The sequence below is a fragment of the Morchella sextelata genome (genome assembly GCF_020137385.1).
Source record: "Morchella sextelata strain SCLS chromosome Unknown scls_15, whole genome shotgun sequence".
Classification (NCBI taxonomy): Eukaryota; Fungi; Ascomycota; class Pezizomycetes; order Pezizales; family Morchellaceae; genus Morchella; species Morchella sextelata.
In genome coordinates, this window is record NW_025408630.1 from 1149441 (window position 1) to 1166788 (window position 17348).

General features: G+C 47.6%; 4 protein-coding genes across 4 annotated transcripts; 2 read left to right on the top strand and 2 right to left on the bottom strand.

Moving 5' to 3' along the window:
- Positions 1 to 619: 619 nt before the first annotated feature.
- Positions 620 to 2832, top strand: H6S33_003591 (uncharacterized protein; the record flags this gene model as incomplete). The annotated part of the gene is made up of 10 exons (XM_044834949.1): positions 620 to 643; positions 712 to 806; positions 888 to 1126; positions 1196 to 1294; positions 1382 to 1524; positions 1578 to 1767; positions 1834 to 1915; positions 1991 to 2321; positions 2382 to 2696; positions 2785 to 2832. The coding sequence occupies 10 exons, from the start codon at positions 620 to 622 to the stop codon at positions 2830 to 2832; spliced, it is 1566 nt and encodes a 521-aa protein (XP_044691952.1).
- A 1885-nt stretch (positions 2833 to 4717) lies between these two features.
- H6S33_003592 (uncharacterized protein) lies at positions 4718 to 6293 on the top strand (the record flags this gene model as incomplete). The annotated part of the gene is made up of 9 exons (XM_044834950.1): positions 4718 to 4732; positions 4827 to 4846; positions 4901 to 4929; positions 5000 to 5091; positions 5592 to 5609; positions 5662 to 5702; positions 5762 to 5891; positions 5978 to 6004; positions 6207 to 6293. The coding sequence occupies 9 exons, from the start codon at positions 4718 to 4720 to the stop codon at positions 6291 to 6293; spliced, it is 459 nt and encodes a 152-aa protein (XP_044691953.1).
- Positions 6294 to 11167: 4874 nt separating this feature from the next.
- Positions 11168 to 13012, bottom strand: H6S33_003593 (uncharacterized protein; the record flags this gene model as incomplete). The annotated part of the gene is made up of 1 exon (XM_044834952.1): positions 11168 to 13012. One exon carries the CDS (start codon positions 13010 to 13012, stop codon positions 11168 to 11170), a length of 1845 nt encoding a protein of 614 aa, XP_044691954.1.
- Positions 13013 to 15563: 2551 nt separating this feature from the next.
- H6S33_003594 (uncharacterized protein) lies at positions 15564 to 16725 on the bottom strand (the record flags this gene model as incomplete). The annotated part of the gene is made up of 2 exons (XM_044834953.1): positions 15564 to 16240; positions 16326 to 16725. The coding sequence occupies 2 exons, from the start codon at positions 16723 to 16725 to the stop codon at positions 15564 to 15566; spliced, it is 1077 nt and encodes a 358-aa protein (XP_044691955.1).
- Between the last annotated feature and the right edge of the window lie 623 nt (positions 16726 to 17348).

Below are 17348 nucleotides of genomic sequence, written 5' to 3' on the forward strand. Positions count from 1 at the left end.
TTTCTCCGTTTCTCTTTTATCTTTTCAGCAGTATCATGTCATGTATTGTACACTGGGAAAGTTTTGCATTGACGCGGGGATGGAGGTCTGGTGCGCTTCGTCTCCTTTTCCCTCTCTTTGATATTTGCAACACTTCTTGGGATTTGCCCGTTTTGTGAGTTGAAAAAAAAATCTTGCACAAACATGACCCGTAACTGGTAATTTTTTTTCTCGGTTACGTTCCACGTTTTTCCATCCCTACTGGACCCCTGTTTTCTTCACATGGCTCGCTTGCACCCAACATTTGCTACCAATTGCACGACTTGACTTTTCGGCGTGATTTGTATTTGTATTTACTAGTACAGTATGTACTTATGTACTGGAGCAACCACTTCAAAAAGAGCAGACAGGCTGGTCACTATATATCTAAAAAGAAGGCCTGTAGGAAGCACACCTTTACCTTCTGTGACGTAATAATCCCTGTTGAGCCTCATCCTCTACTAACTACTTTAGAAATAGCGAGTCATTTCCACGGTCGCTAAGGAACTTAAACAGTAATGGCTCAAATAACGCGACTTCCTGGTGCACTTCAAACTTCAGTGCGTTCGGTTTATCTCAACACGCTCATTAACCTTATCTTATGGTTATTCCATTTAATACCATGGTAAAATAATCTTAAATTGTGTCAATTGTTTTTTAAAAGCCTCACTAATTATTCTCTGCTTTTCTCAGTCCACAAGTACAGCTCAATCACAGCTCGACCCTCTTCCTCGAGATCTCCCCTTCGAGATAATTTCCAAGACCATTGGGCGCGGCGCCTATGCTTCGTGAGGATCCTCCATCACTCTTAGCTCCCAAGTAATATTTAAAGTTCAATATAGCTAACTTCGCTGTTTGGCGTTTGCTAGTGTCAAAAAAGGCAGAGTCCCATCAACGGGGGAGGTTTTTGCTGTCAAGTTCATCCATAAAAGATTTGCCATCGAGAGGGGTAGAATCTCACTTCGGCAGATAAACACCGAGGTTATGCTGCATAAACATTGTGGGGATCATCCAAATTTAATCCAATTTTATGATTTTGGGGAGGACGACGTATGGACCTGGATAGGAATGGAGTTCGCCTCAGGTGGTGACCTTTTTGACAAGATTGGTAAGCATTCAACTTTGTGTTTTAAAATTGTCATCTTAGAATTTTCCTAATGGGTTTAATGCTTCTAAGAACCGGATGTCGGAGTTTCTGAGGATATCGGCCATTTTTACTTCACCCAGCTTGTTGCGGGGGTGTCTTACATACATGGACAAGGTGTAGCACACAGAGGTACATGGGATCTGGAAGTCCAACTCCGGGGACGCTTTTATTAGCTTACATTGACACTTATAAACAATTTTTGGGGGTGAACTTCAGACATCAAGCCGGAAAACATCCTTCTGGATAGCCATGGTAATCTCAAAATTGCGGACTTCGGGCTGGCTACACTCTTCGGCTACCAAGGGAAATATAAGCTCAACTCTACTGTTTGCGGGTCCCCTCCATATGTAGCACCAGAGGTCCATTCAAAAATCTCCGACTATGCCTATTTACCCTCGTTAATATTTCATAGGTATTGAACGGACAGTACCGCGCCGATCAAGTCGATATATGGTCTTGTGCTGTAGTTCTATTTGTACTACTGGCGGGAAACACTCCATGGGATGAACCTACAAGGATGGCCTGGGAGTTCGAAGAATTTAGGCGATCAAATGGGCGCCCAACTTACGAACCATGGCCTAGTCTTCCTGCAGACGTTTTATGTTTGTTTCTTTAGAAAATCACTTTCTGCCTCGTGCCATAGATCAAATACACTAACAAGATCTCAGCTTTGTTGAGAGGTATGATGAGAATTGACCCCGTAAATCGTTTCACGTTCGAAGAGATTAGACGGCATCCATGGTTCACGAGGTAGGTGTTTAATTATCCATCCCGGTATTCGCATTCCCTTCCTTTGGTTCTAGGTTAATAAAGGATTCCACAAAGGCCGAATCCTCACCTCACTGCAGACGGGCTGTGTCATGATGGGGTTAATTTGGCGACACAACTTATTGAAGGACTTCATGTAGATTTTGATGCCGACACGACTATAACACCGGAAGCCTTTGCGGCCAGTAATATTCCCAGTAGGTTGTCTTCTACGCAGCCAGAGACGTCCAACAATGATGCCCAATTCGAGTGGGATCGTCCATGGCAATCCGCGTCCCAGCCACTCCACACGAGAGAGAATTTCGACTCTTATGATTTCTTGACAAGTCTTGCTGAGGATCCAGCAATGAGCCAATTTGCACCTCAACCTCAGCTACCGTTATCTTTGGTAGGCAGCCCCTGTAGTACCCACACTGTTATTTTTTCGTTACTAATATGTTCGCCAAAGACCCAAAATGCCCAAAGATTTGAGGACATATGCCCTTCTCAACGAATGACCAGATTTTACTCTTCTTTTTCATTCCGCCAAATACTACCTATTCTAGGGAGCGCGTTACACCGCTTGGGAGTTGCAGTTCCTCCCTTCAAAAAAAGCGACCTTTCAGATGGGAACACGGAAACCTGGATATCTATAAAGACATTTGATAGTAGAAAATGTTCATTGAGAGGCGAGATCCTAGTAGAAAGAATCGCACCAAAGGTCCTACAAGTCAGTTTCTCGAAGAGTACTGGGGATCCGTTGGAGTGGAGAAGGTTCTTTAAGGTACGTAATTACCTATAGTAATCAGTCGCTTCGGTTCTTACTTTTTTCTCGCCTTTATTAGCTTAGCTTCACTTACTGATGAATTTAGAAAGTGGCTGTGTTGTCGAAAGAAGCTGTTTTTACAGGGCGTAATTAATGAACATGGCGACAGAAAAATCCAATGGCGCAAGTGTTATATTTGAGATGTGCACGTGGGTTATCCGGTTTACCTTGAACAGTTATTTTCTTTTCGAATGACGAGGGCTCGCATGAAACAAAGATTCCCCTCCTTTCCTCTTCAATTCGGTTTTTCCGTTCGTTTGCTCTGCATAACGTAACAGGGGTCATGTTGCCATTACTCTACTCTTGCCCTTTTATTTTTCCGCCGCGCTGCCTGATGATGATGATGATGCTTCTAGAGTAGGGTACCGCATCTACCGTTTTGCGTGTGATCTCAGTCATCGGCAATTTTGTCGGAGCGAAAAGATGATATCAGATTTTATTTATCCCTTTTTGCTACCCCCTCATCTCTCATCAAAGTATCGAAAATGGAACCCAGTACTCGTGTGCTCTCCTATCTGATATCAAGAGATTTCCCATCACCAAAACCGCCAGAACATGAGAATAGCTTAACAGATTAGTTTCCTTGCTAGCGTCACTTGTCCATCCGATGTCCAGAGGGGTACACACCGGTAAGTGAAGACACTCTAGGAGAGATAGGGAATCCCCGCCTGAAGTCATTGGTCCAGTTGGCATCAAAAGGCTTGGTATACAGCACGTTAGGTGGGGGCGGAAAATACCACTACAGTCGACAAGGTTGTGTGAAATTTGAGAAAGTGTGTTTTGCTGTTGTATGTACCCGGCTCGAACCAGACCGGGGGTACCCATGCTAGATACATGTAATACCCCGCGCAGTTACCACCCATAAAAGAATAGAAGCCTTGGGAAATGGACTGGCAGTACAGCTACCTAGTAACGCAATGTTTCAAAATGTGAAGCAGAATCTCAGAGCAGGGGAGTGGGGAACTGATGGGTGACGTCTTTCAGGTTCGTTTCTAAATCGTTCTAATAGTTCTAGATGAATTCCCATATCGGACATGAGAGATGACCGATGATGGTGCCTTTTTTCAAGTGCTCGGATCCACCCGCCTCAGCCCTGAAGACCTACATAACATGTAGAGTAGGTACTTGTACATAGGGTAGAATGCATTGATAGGCACTCTATGGAAGTGCTATGATATCAACTGAAATGGGAGGGTGGATGGAAGGCGCCTCCCTTCCCGTAGGAGGTACATACTAGAGTACTCGTATTTTCCTGACGTTTGTGGACGCGACTGATATTGCATGCCATACAAAAATACGCCAAGCTCATGATTTTGGGTGTATGCAATAATGGCCCAGTTCAAAAACGTCAGGAAGATACTAGTACAGTAGGAGGTACATGTAGGTACATGTAGGTACCTACCGTATGTACAGCCGCATTCGAAAAGTTTTGGCACCTCCGGCCTAAACTCACGAGGCAGTCCTTTCTACCTTTGCAATTCTAATATTCGAGACCGTTATCAGAGAGAGCTGCAATGTCTCTATTGCGGTCATACCTGTCAATAAGTTGAGTATACGCGAGTGCCATGGTTGTTGGTGGGCTACAATTCATGAACGACTCAAGATAGTAGGGTGCCAGTACTTTTCGAATGCGGCTGTACATCCTTTACGGTCGGATATCTCTTGGCATGCGCTGCTTTTACAATGAGGAGTTAATGTCTCTCCATGAAACGCAGCCCGACGGCTAGCCAGTAACTTTGGGGTAGCTGTTGTGCTTGTTATCTAAACCCAGTTATTCGCAGTAGAAGAATTTTTTGGGAATAGTCAAATGTTCTTTTTTCAGTAGATTATTATGAATGTGCGGGGCCATGATCCATGGCCAGCAAGCATGGCCATTCTCGAAGGGTTGTGCATGCCCGTGATGTCCATGTGTCCTGATGTGCATCCCTTCTTCCCCTTCCTTCTTCCAGGAACCCAACACGCCAACAACAAATAATAATATGCTCGCTCACGGGGTAAAGGCGACCCTATCTGATGGCAGTTAGGAATTTGAGTAGAGTTCAGAGGCGCCAAGGCTAAATTACTACAAACATCGTGCACCGCCGTCAGACAAGATCCACCGTCACCAGGTGAGCGAGATTATTATCCAACATTTTTGCGGAGTGCCGTGCCTGACAGATTAGACTAAGTGGTTTCCCTTACATAATGTACTGTCAGTCTACCTACAGCTTCATCCCACTGTTCCAGATCCCGCATCCCCGCCTAATCTCAGGTACCTACAGCGATAGCAACAGCACAGCACAAAATAGCACCATTCACATCCACATATCTATCCACATATCCACATCCGCATCCAACCACGATTTGCCCTATGGTATGCTATGTACGCTGAGCTATGTATGTATGTACATGTAGGTACTGTATGCCGGTAATCGGTCTAGAAAACAAATCGATCCCGGAGAGTTTGTAGATCTAGGTAGGTATATGTGATATAATATGGCTAGGCATGGTCCGTAAGTGCTCTCTAGCGGGGCACTCTCCCTTCCCTACTCACCTATCTCTAGGGATTCGGATGAATTACCGGGCTACAACATTGCTCTATACTCTACCTACCTACCCACTTCCTACCCACCCGCCCCCGAGTTATTTACCATGACGTGTGTAGCTGCCCGTTTCAAAAGATGCAGACGTGCAACGGCCAGATTGGCTTTTTAGTAGGGTGGTATTCAAAGATGGCCAATTAATTGCAAGGGAGACAGCCGGAGGTGGGCGGGTAAGGTATTTTCCCGGGTCCATATGTTGCCTATCTAAATGTACCAAAGGACATATTGACCTTTTGGACTGTATTGGAGGTAAACGGTAGGGAATGAATAGGCGGCGGGCGACGGATGGGTAGCTTCCCCACTTTTTGACGTTTCAATCCGGACTCTGAGGCACATTGTAGGTACATTTGTCAACTTGCGCGCCGGTGAACATCTACATACTGTAGGTAGGCCTATCTAATCTTGCTTGACACACATTGCCCGTGTGCTTGTCATGCATAGAGTAGATTGCCGAGCTCAGACAGACGGAGCGAAACGAAACCTCGGATCCCCGAGACAATCGTTTTTGTGTTTTGTCGGGATTGGTGAAATCGAATCTGATCTGATGGAGGATATGGGAAATGTTCCTGTGGTATGGGAACCCAACCACCACCCATCAGCCAACCCAGGATAACTCAACACACCCTTGATAAGTTTTTTATTTTTATTCGATTTCAGAACCGAGAACCAATTTGTTGGGGCTATGTAGGTACTCCACGCACCTATTCGAAGCTCTCTCTCTCAAAAAAAAAAATCCTCCTCCCCCGCAGCTTTGATTTATTTGCCCCAGATTGTTTTTAAAATTCCTGCAGGGTTTAGAAAAACTTTTTGCTGCAGTGGGCTGTGTTTGAAACATCTGGGGGTGATCAAAACGGTAGGAACCCTATCTAAACGAACGTGTTGGCAGTTGGCCATTATCTCTGCAGCTCGGGCGAACGAAAAAGATTTGTTGCTGTTACGTAGAGGGAACGATCGTCACATACGGCGGGGATAGGACATAGGATATGCTCCAGCCTCCTCTGCCCCGCAGAACGAGACGGAGTTTATGCATCCATATGGAGAGAGAGGCCTTTCCGCGGATGGTCGCCTCAAACCTTTCGAGTACTTTATGTACGTACGTGTGGGAAAGGCCCGTATTGGCATGGACACGCCTTGGAAAGGCCGGTACATAGACAGATTGGCCACTGCACATAGGAAAAGATTATCTAGGTATACTATCTAGGAACACATCAGACAGACAGGCTGGACACGACGAACATACGGACGGACGGGTACCGGGAGTCGTGAGGCGGGAGAACTCTCCGGGCTTTTATAATGCCCCAGGAAGCAGGGCTTCAGCCTTCCTGTCTGAACCCTTCTGGGGGTTTTCAGAAAGTTATACTGGCTCATGTAAAGTACATCCTTGGGGATTTTTCTGTGAAGGATTGGAGGATCTATAGAAGGAAGGTCTATCAATTTTAATTAAACAAAGATGAGCATCAGCACCATGACATACCAGGGGTGTAGATAATCCCTTTAGTTACCGGTATATATCCTTCTGTGCATGAATGATTCCCCCCTTCTTGATGCTTCTTACAAGCTATAGTGGGGAGAATAGGCAAACATTTCAAACCAAACTATAAAAGCCTGATTCATCCCTCATTCCCGCTTTTTGCGAACTGAAAAAAAATGTTTCATCCTGTTGACGTCGTCGTTGTTGTAATGACGGTTGAAACCAAACCCTGACGGTAGGGTTCGTTGATGACTAACAAACGCTCCTATTATGCGCGGGTGAATTCAAGAATAAAATGTAAAAATCCTCATTTTATCCGGAATAAAACCTTTTAACTCAGGCTCACCGGCATGAAAAACAATGTAACATGAAGTAAGAGGGTAATGATTGCCGTACAAGTCAACAAAAAAAGTCCAGTCGTCATGACATGACGGACATGTGATTCGACACCTGATATTCACCAGGTATCACTCGAACATATTTTCCACCCATTCCCCCCCCCCCTTCTTTCTTGGGGCAGTGTGGAAATTTTCATTGGGCGAACGGGGGAGGAAGGATGGACGAAACAAACGAAACAGACGAAACAGCCGACAAGGAAGGTTAGGTGGTTTGTCTGTTTTTTCCTTCCTTTCGGTCCTCCGACCGAGAAGTGAGCTGGCGCTCTTCCCTCCCCCTACCCAGGCCTCTCTCTACCCACCTCCAGCCTCATTTTCCTCTTCTTCCGCCCGCGCCGAGGCTGTTTGAATGTACCATACATCCGGAAGTGTTTCAGCCGTAAGTCAGACTTCAGTCACCTCAGACACTCCCGGAAGCCCAACCGGATGAGAAAGTGGAGGGTTAGGTGTCGCGCAAACAACCACAGACGCTCAGACCACCATGCGGCACTTCCCACAACACTAGAAAGAAAAAGTCAGCGGCTTTCAACCTTACCGTGAGCAAAACACAACCGCGCCGGGCGCCGTTACCGTAACAGCACCAGCACCCCCTAGCTTGTAGCCGGTTCCCTTCTCTGCTCTAGGCTCTACCTGGCGAGGACCAAGGGAGAGGGCTTAATATTCTGCCGACCAGTCGCGGGCTAGGCTCAATGTGGTATTATCGCTCTATAATATCAATGAACCGGTGCTAGTGTAACAGCTAAGCAAAAATAGGTGTTTTATACTTTTACTTTTACCCACCATTGAGGTTACTGTAGAGTAGCTGTTGTAGAGTACGAGTAAGAGTAAGAGTGGGAATATAGTTGTGGAGTAGTAGCTGCGGCCTTGCTTGGCTGACTGAGCTGGATTCAGACGTCGCTTGCACTCCATATGCAGCGGTGGTTACCACCTCACAAGAAGAAATGTTGCTATGCTCGCGTCATGTTGTCTGCCTGTCTGCCAGTCTGCCAGTCTGTCAGTCCGTTCAGCGCAAAGATGATTGATGCTGATGAATCACTAGCTTAGCTAGAGTAGTACATATCTACATACATATACTTTTTTTTTTTTTTTTTTTCTTCCTTTCCATATGATATATACACCTGGGTCATATTGGGGTATATTACGCATCATAATCATCTCTAGTTGGATTTCAAACTTCCGCCAGCAAGGTACATACATACATACATCCACCCTACATACATTTTTGTGTTGCAATTGCCTGTGCTGGATAGGAGTACCGACCGGTACTCTTTGAGGTTATGTAGCAAATTGAAATTGAAAAAGCCTGTGTAGAAAGCAGCGCGTATGATACTTTAATTTACGGTCAAGCCTCCCGGTAGCGCCCAGGTCACGAATGACCTGAGCTGCGTGTGGTAATGATTGATATGCATGTTTTATAGGCATACAAAAAAATGTGATGCTGGTGGGGAAAAAAAAAGTAAGGGAGAGAACGGTCATGCGGTCACCATGGGGCAGAAAATAAGTGCCGACTCTATGAGAATAGGCGGACAGCGTTTTTTCCCTCATTCTTTCTTTTGTTTTTTGCGGAAACCATTCCTCGGGGCGGTCGGAAGCTGTGACCGAATCTAGTAAGTGGGTAGAATTCTTCTGGCCGTGATAATTGCTTTATTCTCGTTAATGCATTGTGGTTCCATGCCTGACGTATTGCCAAAGTCGAGAGCCTGTGGTTAATTGTTTCATGTCTACAACACCTGTATCTTCCCCGGCGAGTAGTGTAAAATATTATACGAAGAGTTGAATAGAGTCTTTTAGCTGCGCGAGTTGAACAGAAAGTCGAGCAGGTTGGACAGAAAGTCTAGCTGTTTTCGGAAGAGACTTGCAGTCGTTCAACCAACAAGATGTGCAGGACTTTTGTCGAAGTGCTCGACTTTCTGTCCAACTATTGCAGCTAAAAGACTCTAATATGAGGAAGTCGGAATTGTCAGACTAGTCTCCAAAATTGCTTTTTTTTCATGTCGCCATGCATATGTATATGACGTTGCGCTGCTCCTGCAAGTCATTGCTATCGTATATTCTTTGTCATATTATTAGTAGGGTAACCGGACGCGCGGTATGCCGTTCAGCCCTACGGGATTAAAAGTAAATTGCCATGCGAGAGCTGCTCCGGGGAAGATGGATAGAAGTTTGTTTGTGCCTCTAGGAAAACTCGGAGCGCCGCCGGTATCCCTAGGAGCTATCTCATCTATGCAATTCTACCATAACTTTGGGAGGGGCGGGGATGAAGAATAGAATCCGATTAGTGCCGGAGAACTTGATATCAATAATATACTATCTGCTGTCGCCGGCTCAGAAAGTGCTTATTAGAAGATAATATTGCCCCCTCGTTATCCTGAAATAATGAAGGTCCTTGGGTTATTGAGATTTACTCCTTCAGAGCCCTCTAGCTCTTCTCACAATAGTGGACCCAGACAGGCGAGGAAACACATTATAGTCAGTAGCCATCGCATCTGAAAGACGACATCGGCTGTCGAGGCTTATTTTTCTTAATAGAAGAATCGACTGCATGGTAACTTTGGCTATCTCCTGGCTGTGAACAACGCAGCTCCATCAAAATAGAGTAGTGGTTTCTTTGTTTGACTTAGGCGTTGTCCGCCGCCATGTATGTGTTTTCGAAATTGGTTTACGGTCTGGAGCGGGGCAGAAGGATCGAGTAGAGTACATGTAGCCTGTTGTAAGAAGATACATGGCAACTTCGCCGGTGGTGCCCCGCCTCAAATAGTCCCACCTCTCCAAGTAGAGTTCGCTCTATTCCGTACACTTTCGAGCTCGACAATCGAGCGAGTTGCTCTCTCCACGAAGAGGAAAGTTTCGCCAACGGCGTAGCATATTCCCAGCTACTCTCGACGGACCACACCACGACCCCGGAATCGGGAACTTCTATATTGTCTTCCTTCTATGGATAATAATCCGCTCATGCAGGCTATTGACCCTACACGAAGATCTTGAAAGTTTGACACGCCGTCTATTGAAACAGATCATGAAATATCACTCGCTACAGAAGCAATCACGCAGCAGCGCCCCCACGCATGCCAAACTGGGTACAATCAGTACTAATATCACCCCTTTGGGCTTTTGGTGCGCTTCCCTCCTTTACCTGTATTATCCTATAGGAACGGAGCTTTGTACCTGCTTGCCGGAGGCTTGAATTGTAACTCGTGCTATCTAGAGGACCGTAAAAGGAAGTATATGTATGTGCGCTTTGTTCATTATTAGCAAATGCGTGTGCTACGCCCTTCACGAACGAAGAAAAGAATGCACTGTGCTTTTCACTCCGATTTCCGACTTTCCCACTAAAAACAAAGATATCAAGGCTTGAACCCTTCTAGGCATAGTTATCATGATGCTCTGCCGAGCTCCAAGGGCTGACAAAAACGGAGAGATCAACTTGCCCTAAATTCACTCGGTTCTTTATAATTATAAGCTTACCAAGGATTAATTTTCGGACTGGAGGAAATGTGGTCGGAGAATCGGGACCTAGAGAGCCAATAGACATCACTGTAGATACGTGAAGTGATGCCTAGGTAGCGCGCTGTGGTTGACCTACTGCTAATATAATATGGGGGGATCTTGAGGGTTTAAGTGGTTTTGCATACATTGGTCTACTATTGGTAAATGTTCACAGGTGATCACTCGTCATGTAAGATGAGAAAAATCGCAGCGCACTGCACGTTGACAATTTGGATATTCCTACAAAGATATACTTTTAATAAAGGGAGTTTTAAAAAGCTCTTTATCTGGGTAGACAGATTTTAGGAGCCTCGGTGGCCTTTGGACGTGTCTTTTTATCGATCCGGAGGTTCTTGGCAAATTTATACACGATCTGGGGCGCTTCAATTTCCACCAAAGGAGTAGACTAAGATCAATGATTTACCATTCGAATCCTTAGACCACTGGTGAAATCAATACTCTAAGTCCAGTGACCTAATTTCCTAGCTAACTGCTCTATTCAGAATACCGAACTTTTTTCCCACCATATTCAGTCAACATCCTATGGGAGACAGTGACCCCAATCTTTCTAGCCACATCGACTGCATCATGCCCTACTCCTTCACACATATCACACCCGACATACTGCAGTCCCCCACCACCACCCTCCTTCTGCGACATCCTGATAAGGTTCAACAACCCAATGCCTGTAATCTTAGTATTACCTACATCCAACCTCTTCAGCATCTTGAATCCCGCCATTTCCTTGCTAACGCTATCACCAAACGTTGAGTTCCCCACCACCGACAATTCCTCCAATTTGTTGCCGCATGGAAGCAGCCAATCAACTGTCCCAAAGTCGAGGCGTGGACACATGTCCAAAACTAGCTTACGCGGCGACACGGAGTCGAGGAGAAGGAGTAAGGTGTTCTTTCTGATATTCGGGTTGTAGGATAAGTCTAGTTCCTGCAGCGCAGGAAGGGGGGACTTAAGAATATCATCGGGAACGATATTCAAGTTCGGAAGCCTTGCCAGGGTAAGATGCTTGATTGTACGGGGGAGGAGGGGGAGAACTGTGATTGCGACCTTGCGCAGCCTTAGGACGGTGAGGTGAGGCGCAGCCGTCAAGTCGAGCTGGTCGGTTTGACGAGGGCCGTACTCTGAAACTTCCAGTTCACGAAGCTCCGGGAGATGCGCCACTAGGGCTGGCAGCATCTGGTCGGAGGGTTGGTATTCCTCTTTGACGATTCTGAGATACAATCTTTTGAGGTTGCTCTTGTTTTCAAAGGTCCAGCCACGGAAGCCCATGTGGTCGACGTCGAAGCATTCAAAGCATTCAAGACTGCGGCATTGGGCCAGGATTTGCGATATGACCTGCGTGCGCACAGAGCTTTTTATAATCAGCCTTCTTAGGTTCTCGGTGTGCTTCACGATGTCCACGACGGGGAGAGGCTGCTCGTATCCCAGGAGCTGGAGTTCTGTCAAGCCTGGGTTTAGAGTCGCAAGGTGTATCAACGGCTGGACGCCTCGGAATTCCAGCCGATTGAACACGGCTTTCCTGACGTTGTTCTGCGTCCGCTTGGCAGCAAGCATAACCGTAGACCTGCTAAGTGGCTTCTTTGCAGAGGAGAAATCGAGCTCAACATAAGTCTTTGAGGAGTTGATAAGAAAGTTGCGCCACGATTTCGACACGCCCTGAGCAAGGATCAAGCTCGGGAATGGGATATATTGGATGATCATGTCCAGCAGCTCCACCGGCAGCACGGTCATCATATCCACCATCTTTGCCTTTGGCGGTTCAACCCGGGCATGAACCTTCTCATACATCTTCTCCAACAGCTCCTTCCCGTTCTCATCAGAGGGCTCTAGCTTCCCCAACCCGTACTTATAGAGATTCAATGCGTTTTGATGGCAGCCCTGGAGCTGGAGGATCTTGCCTGTGCGGAGGTAGCCATTGACGTATGTCTTCTGCAGCTTTATCATCTGCCGGGCATCTACGAGAGCACCTTTGAGCGATGCCTCAGTGCCGACTTTTTCCTTTGCTGCAGCGCGATTGTCAAGGATGCGGAGCTGCATAGCGGTGGTGGTTCTGGGGATTTCGAGAGCTTGCGAAAAGAGCTCGATGGCCTTGGCGTAGTCTTTGTTGCGGTAGGCTACTTGGCCTTCGCGCTGGAGCTGGGCGGCCCGAGTATCGGCGGGAGACATTGTGGTCGTCGCTGGTGAGAGGTGGGCTTCTGGAGATGAAGCGAGATATTGGTATGGCGGGCCCGGTGTCTTCTTTGTCCACGGTGCCGTGGGGGTTGCTTCGCGGGTTTTGGTGTCGCGGATTTCTGTGTTGCGGTTGGGTTGCTGAGGCAACATGTCACGTGGGATACGTAGTTGAGCTTGGCGGGTTAGGGTTACGACTGTTTCGTGGTGCTTTAGAGAGATAGGAAGGGTTGCTGCTAGTTTACCATAGGAGTAGAGAGAAAAACAGACAGATGGGAGTTGAAGATTCAAGTCAAGTCAAGTTAAAGTCGCATAAGCCGATCTCAACTTGCTCTGGGCGAATCAAAAGATGCTAAGATGTAAGAGGATTCGTTGGCTAGCCAAGCTAGCAGGTATAAAAAGGTAAAAATCGGCTTCAGTGACAATTCTATTGAGGGTATGAGATGTGATTCTATTGAAGCCAGGTCTGCCATATAGAGCTCGGGCTGGACCTACTATCTGACTCCCGAGCTCTATTGTAGTGAGTGGTCTATAGTAAATTTAAAGCTCACTTAGATTTAGGCTAGAGACGGCCTGATCAGCTGAACTGGTCTGAGCGCCGAGCTCCGGGCTCGTAAAAATTTGGAGGAGATGCGAGGGTGATGGAAGAGTCACCATGTATCACTCGCACATGTCGCTCCTGCGCGCGGGCTGCGAAGGCGTCCGGTGAATGTTTATAGGAAGACGGAATAGAGAAAATCATCACCTCTTCTCGAATGGCGGCTTATAAACCCTCTGGGTGTGTAACGTGATCGCATCTAGATATGGGAGAAAGGCCATTCGGGTGTCAATCATATAAAGTCACTCGCTCTGTATACTAGCTTGGCATTCAGGCGGTTTCCTAAATGGTTTCTTTAGCGTCATAGACTTTTGATTGGGGCCCATTTTCTCGACTCGTTGTTTTATTCCCATGGCTAGTGTGCCTGTTTATGTCCTCTGAGCCTCTCCCAAATGCCGTTATGCAGTACACTTTCCCCAGGGCCCTATTGTCTCAAAAGTCAACCTAGTTGGCAAGCCACTTTGTTAGGGAAATATCGATATACCATGTATTTTTCTCGTTGCAACGCACATCACCACCAGAACCTGTAACAAGACCACCTAACTAAGTTCGTGTTTGGCAGACCAAAACTCTATTTCAATATTTCTCAGTTAGCAATGTGCTAACAAGACTTCCGCTTAACGTACATGTAGTTTCTAAACCACACTCCCTCCAAACGGGCCCTTAGGGCTACGAAGAAGGTAGATAAGCAATCCGTTCCTTGGTACCAAGTACTCCCACAACTTGTTCTCCTCCACGCTCCTTCATCCCCACACCCCTTCCTCGAGACAACAACGGGAGGTTAAAACATACATGGACTCAAGTACCCATGGCCGACGAGGGAGCTTGTCTTCAAGGTTGAGGCGTGTCATTTTTCGTGACATACCTGGCCGTCGAAGACAAGCTTCTCTTGTGGGCGTTTGGGAGGATGTTTTGTAGTGGTGCCTTTTCTGTTTCTTTCCTTGGGGGTGGGTTGGGGTGAAGTGAAGCATAACGTTTTTGACCTGGTACCGCGTCAGACTGGGAATCAGGTCATTACCATACAAATTTGGTCGTATTTATTGTCGAGCCTTTTCGCATCCAAAATTTAAGTCAAGATTTTGGTGCTGTTGCCATACGACACGATTCTAGGTCTGACACGGTATTCGGTCAAAAACGTTAGTGGAGATCTGGGCATTGTTTCCTCTTCGTAGAAACACGGCAGATTCTATATATGGAAAAGGTCTAAAATGACACAGTTTTCGGCAGACGTGCTCTACAATAACACGTGATGCAAGATGACAAAGTTGAGATGGCTGGCCGTTAACATCGAAGGGTTAGGGGTTCTGCTTCATCTTGGCACGCCGCCAAGCTCAATTATCACTTCCAGCGCAGCATCCATCATGGGCGAGTGGTCTAGTGGTTAGACTGCTCGTCGGGCTAGACACCGAGTGTTTACCTAGGATACAAGGTCCTGGGTTCAAACCTGAACCGGCGGCACCCCCGGCGGTCATCCGGCCTCCCGAACGATATAGGACCCAAACATACGATCTGTCCGAGCGCGTAATGCTATGCTGACACTTTGTCATGTCCGATCCGGGGATATGTAGCTGGCTGGACTCTCTTGTCTCTTAACTAACCTATTGCGCGGTCTCGCCCCACTTTCGGCGTATAATATCTGGAAAACCATCTCACTTGGTTGAAAATTTTGAACTAGTAAGGCACGCATTCCGCTGTGGGGCCCTTCAGTGCGTCAATCACGAGAAGGGTGCCGAGTGATAGACTGTGAAGGAGGTCACCTGGCTGGAGCACCTACTGCGTACATGTATATATACATGTATTACTTTCAACTGAAGGGGGCTTAACTTGGAGTTACGACTTGATACTTAAATTACCTATGGAAGTTTGGGACACAGCGAGCGTCAAGAAGGCACCATGGATTCATCGGGCTCACCAGGAGGGAAAGACACCAACATTGTTAAAATAAAGTCATCACTCATCTATACCATAATCATCCTCATCCTCATCATCGTACATCATCTCTAAAACTACATGTACATATAAAGACTAAACAATAAAATATTCACAATCGTCCACCAAACAAAGGAAAAGTCTACACAAAAGAAAACACAACTGACGTATAAGTCTTTACTGCGCATGCACATAGGGCGCCTGTACCGAGAATCTCTCCGCAAACCTTCCTCCCGCGGGCCGAGGCTGCTCCAGGAACTTCTCACTCTCCTCATCATCCGTCCCCGCCTGCTCCAACGGCGGCTTCTCCCCCACTACCGCCTCGCTACTAATCGCCGTATCGGCGCCGGAGCTTCCCCCTCTCTCAACATCCTCGTCCCCCGGAACCGCCGTTTCATCACTCCCCCTACTCTCACCGCTATCAATGGGTTTATGGTAGCTCCCCCTCTTCGCCGACGCACCGCTACCACGCTTCCCCCAGCCGCGGTGCGCACAGCACACCCAACAGCTAACCACAAACGCCACCGCCGACGCGCCCACCGCCATCCACACAAAGACAAACATCTTGACGCCCAGGCCGCCCCTGATGTTCAGGTCCGGCCGCTCCTCAAACACGCGCCGAAACACACAAAACAGCGCCGTCGCGATGACCGCCGCAATCGTCGTGAACAGCGCCGCGGTCCCTGCAATCAACGCCATTAGTAGTGGGAGAATGCGGTACGATTTGTAGTTGAGCCAGCCGGCGGCGAAGGAGACGGTGGAGAAGGCGATCCCGACGAAGAAGCAGCCGAACATCCAGTGGCTGACGTCGCGGGCCATGGTTAGTGCGCTCTCGATGCTGGGGGGGACCGCAACTATCATTGGGACTCTTGTTAGCCTGCTAACTACGTCACAACACAACACAATATATATTGGAATAGAAGAGAGAGAGAGGCATACTCTCCGCCCCCGCCAGCAGCTGGCTCACCAGTATTTTGACAGGATCAAACGAATACAGCGTCCGCGGCGGCGCGCAGTACGTAACGCCTTTGTCCACATAGCCCTCACAGTAGTTCCACAGGCCGACTTGATAAAAGTCACGGAGGCCCAGCGTCTGCGCTATACTATTCACTAGCGTGGCCTTGGGATACGAGCGCGGGACGATGTGCGAGACGTCGATACGCAGGAAGTAGATATCGCCCAGCACGCGGTTCGCGCGGGTGCTCCCGAGAAGGACTAGTAGCAAGAAGACGATGGCCGTGAGGGTGAAGAGCGAGGAGAGGAGTGTGGTGATGTGGCGGGAGCGGGCGGAGCGCGGGGCGGTGGCGGGGGAGGAGGTGGAGGGGAGCAGCATGGACATGCTGGGGCGCTGGGGGCACGGTGGGCCGGATTGGGGGGTGCAATATATAGGGCTTTTCTAAAAGCGTGGGATGGAAGGTGGGTAGATATGGAGGTATCGTGGGGGTGGCCAGCTATAAGCTATAGATAGTAAATATGAGCTGATATCGAGGGTCACTATTAAGGTCGCAGCAGTATACGACAAAGCTGAATAGAATAGAATGGGGAGACGACGGGCCCAGGACTGAGCGGAAGAAAGCTTGGAATTCAATTGGATCCATGGGCAGTAATAATGTGGGTGGTTAAGCTTTATCTATCGGCTGATCGATCATTGATGTCAAGTTTATTTTTTTTTTTTTTTTTCAAGATCCCAGCATCAACGTCGAGATTATTCTAGCTTGGGTCTCTTCCATCTAGTTATCTTAGCTTAACGGCACCACCAAGGGTTTGCGGGCTAGTGAATAAGTGGAGGTGGGTGTCCCCACGTGTAGACTGCCCCACGGGTAGTAGGCACCCCAAGCACCCAAGAAAAGGGTGAAGGGTTGTTTTGCGTCTCGATGGACGCCCGCGAGTCAGTCCTGAAACAAAGAGGAGCTGTCAGTGAGGGAGCGGACAAGCCAACAAATCAACCAGCTTGAGATGCCA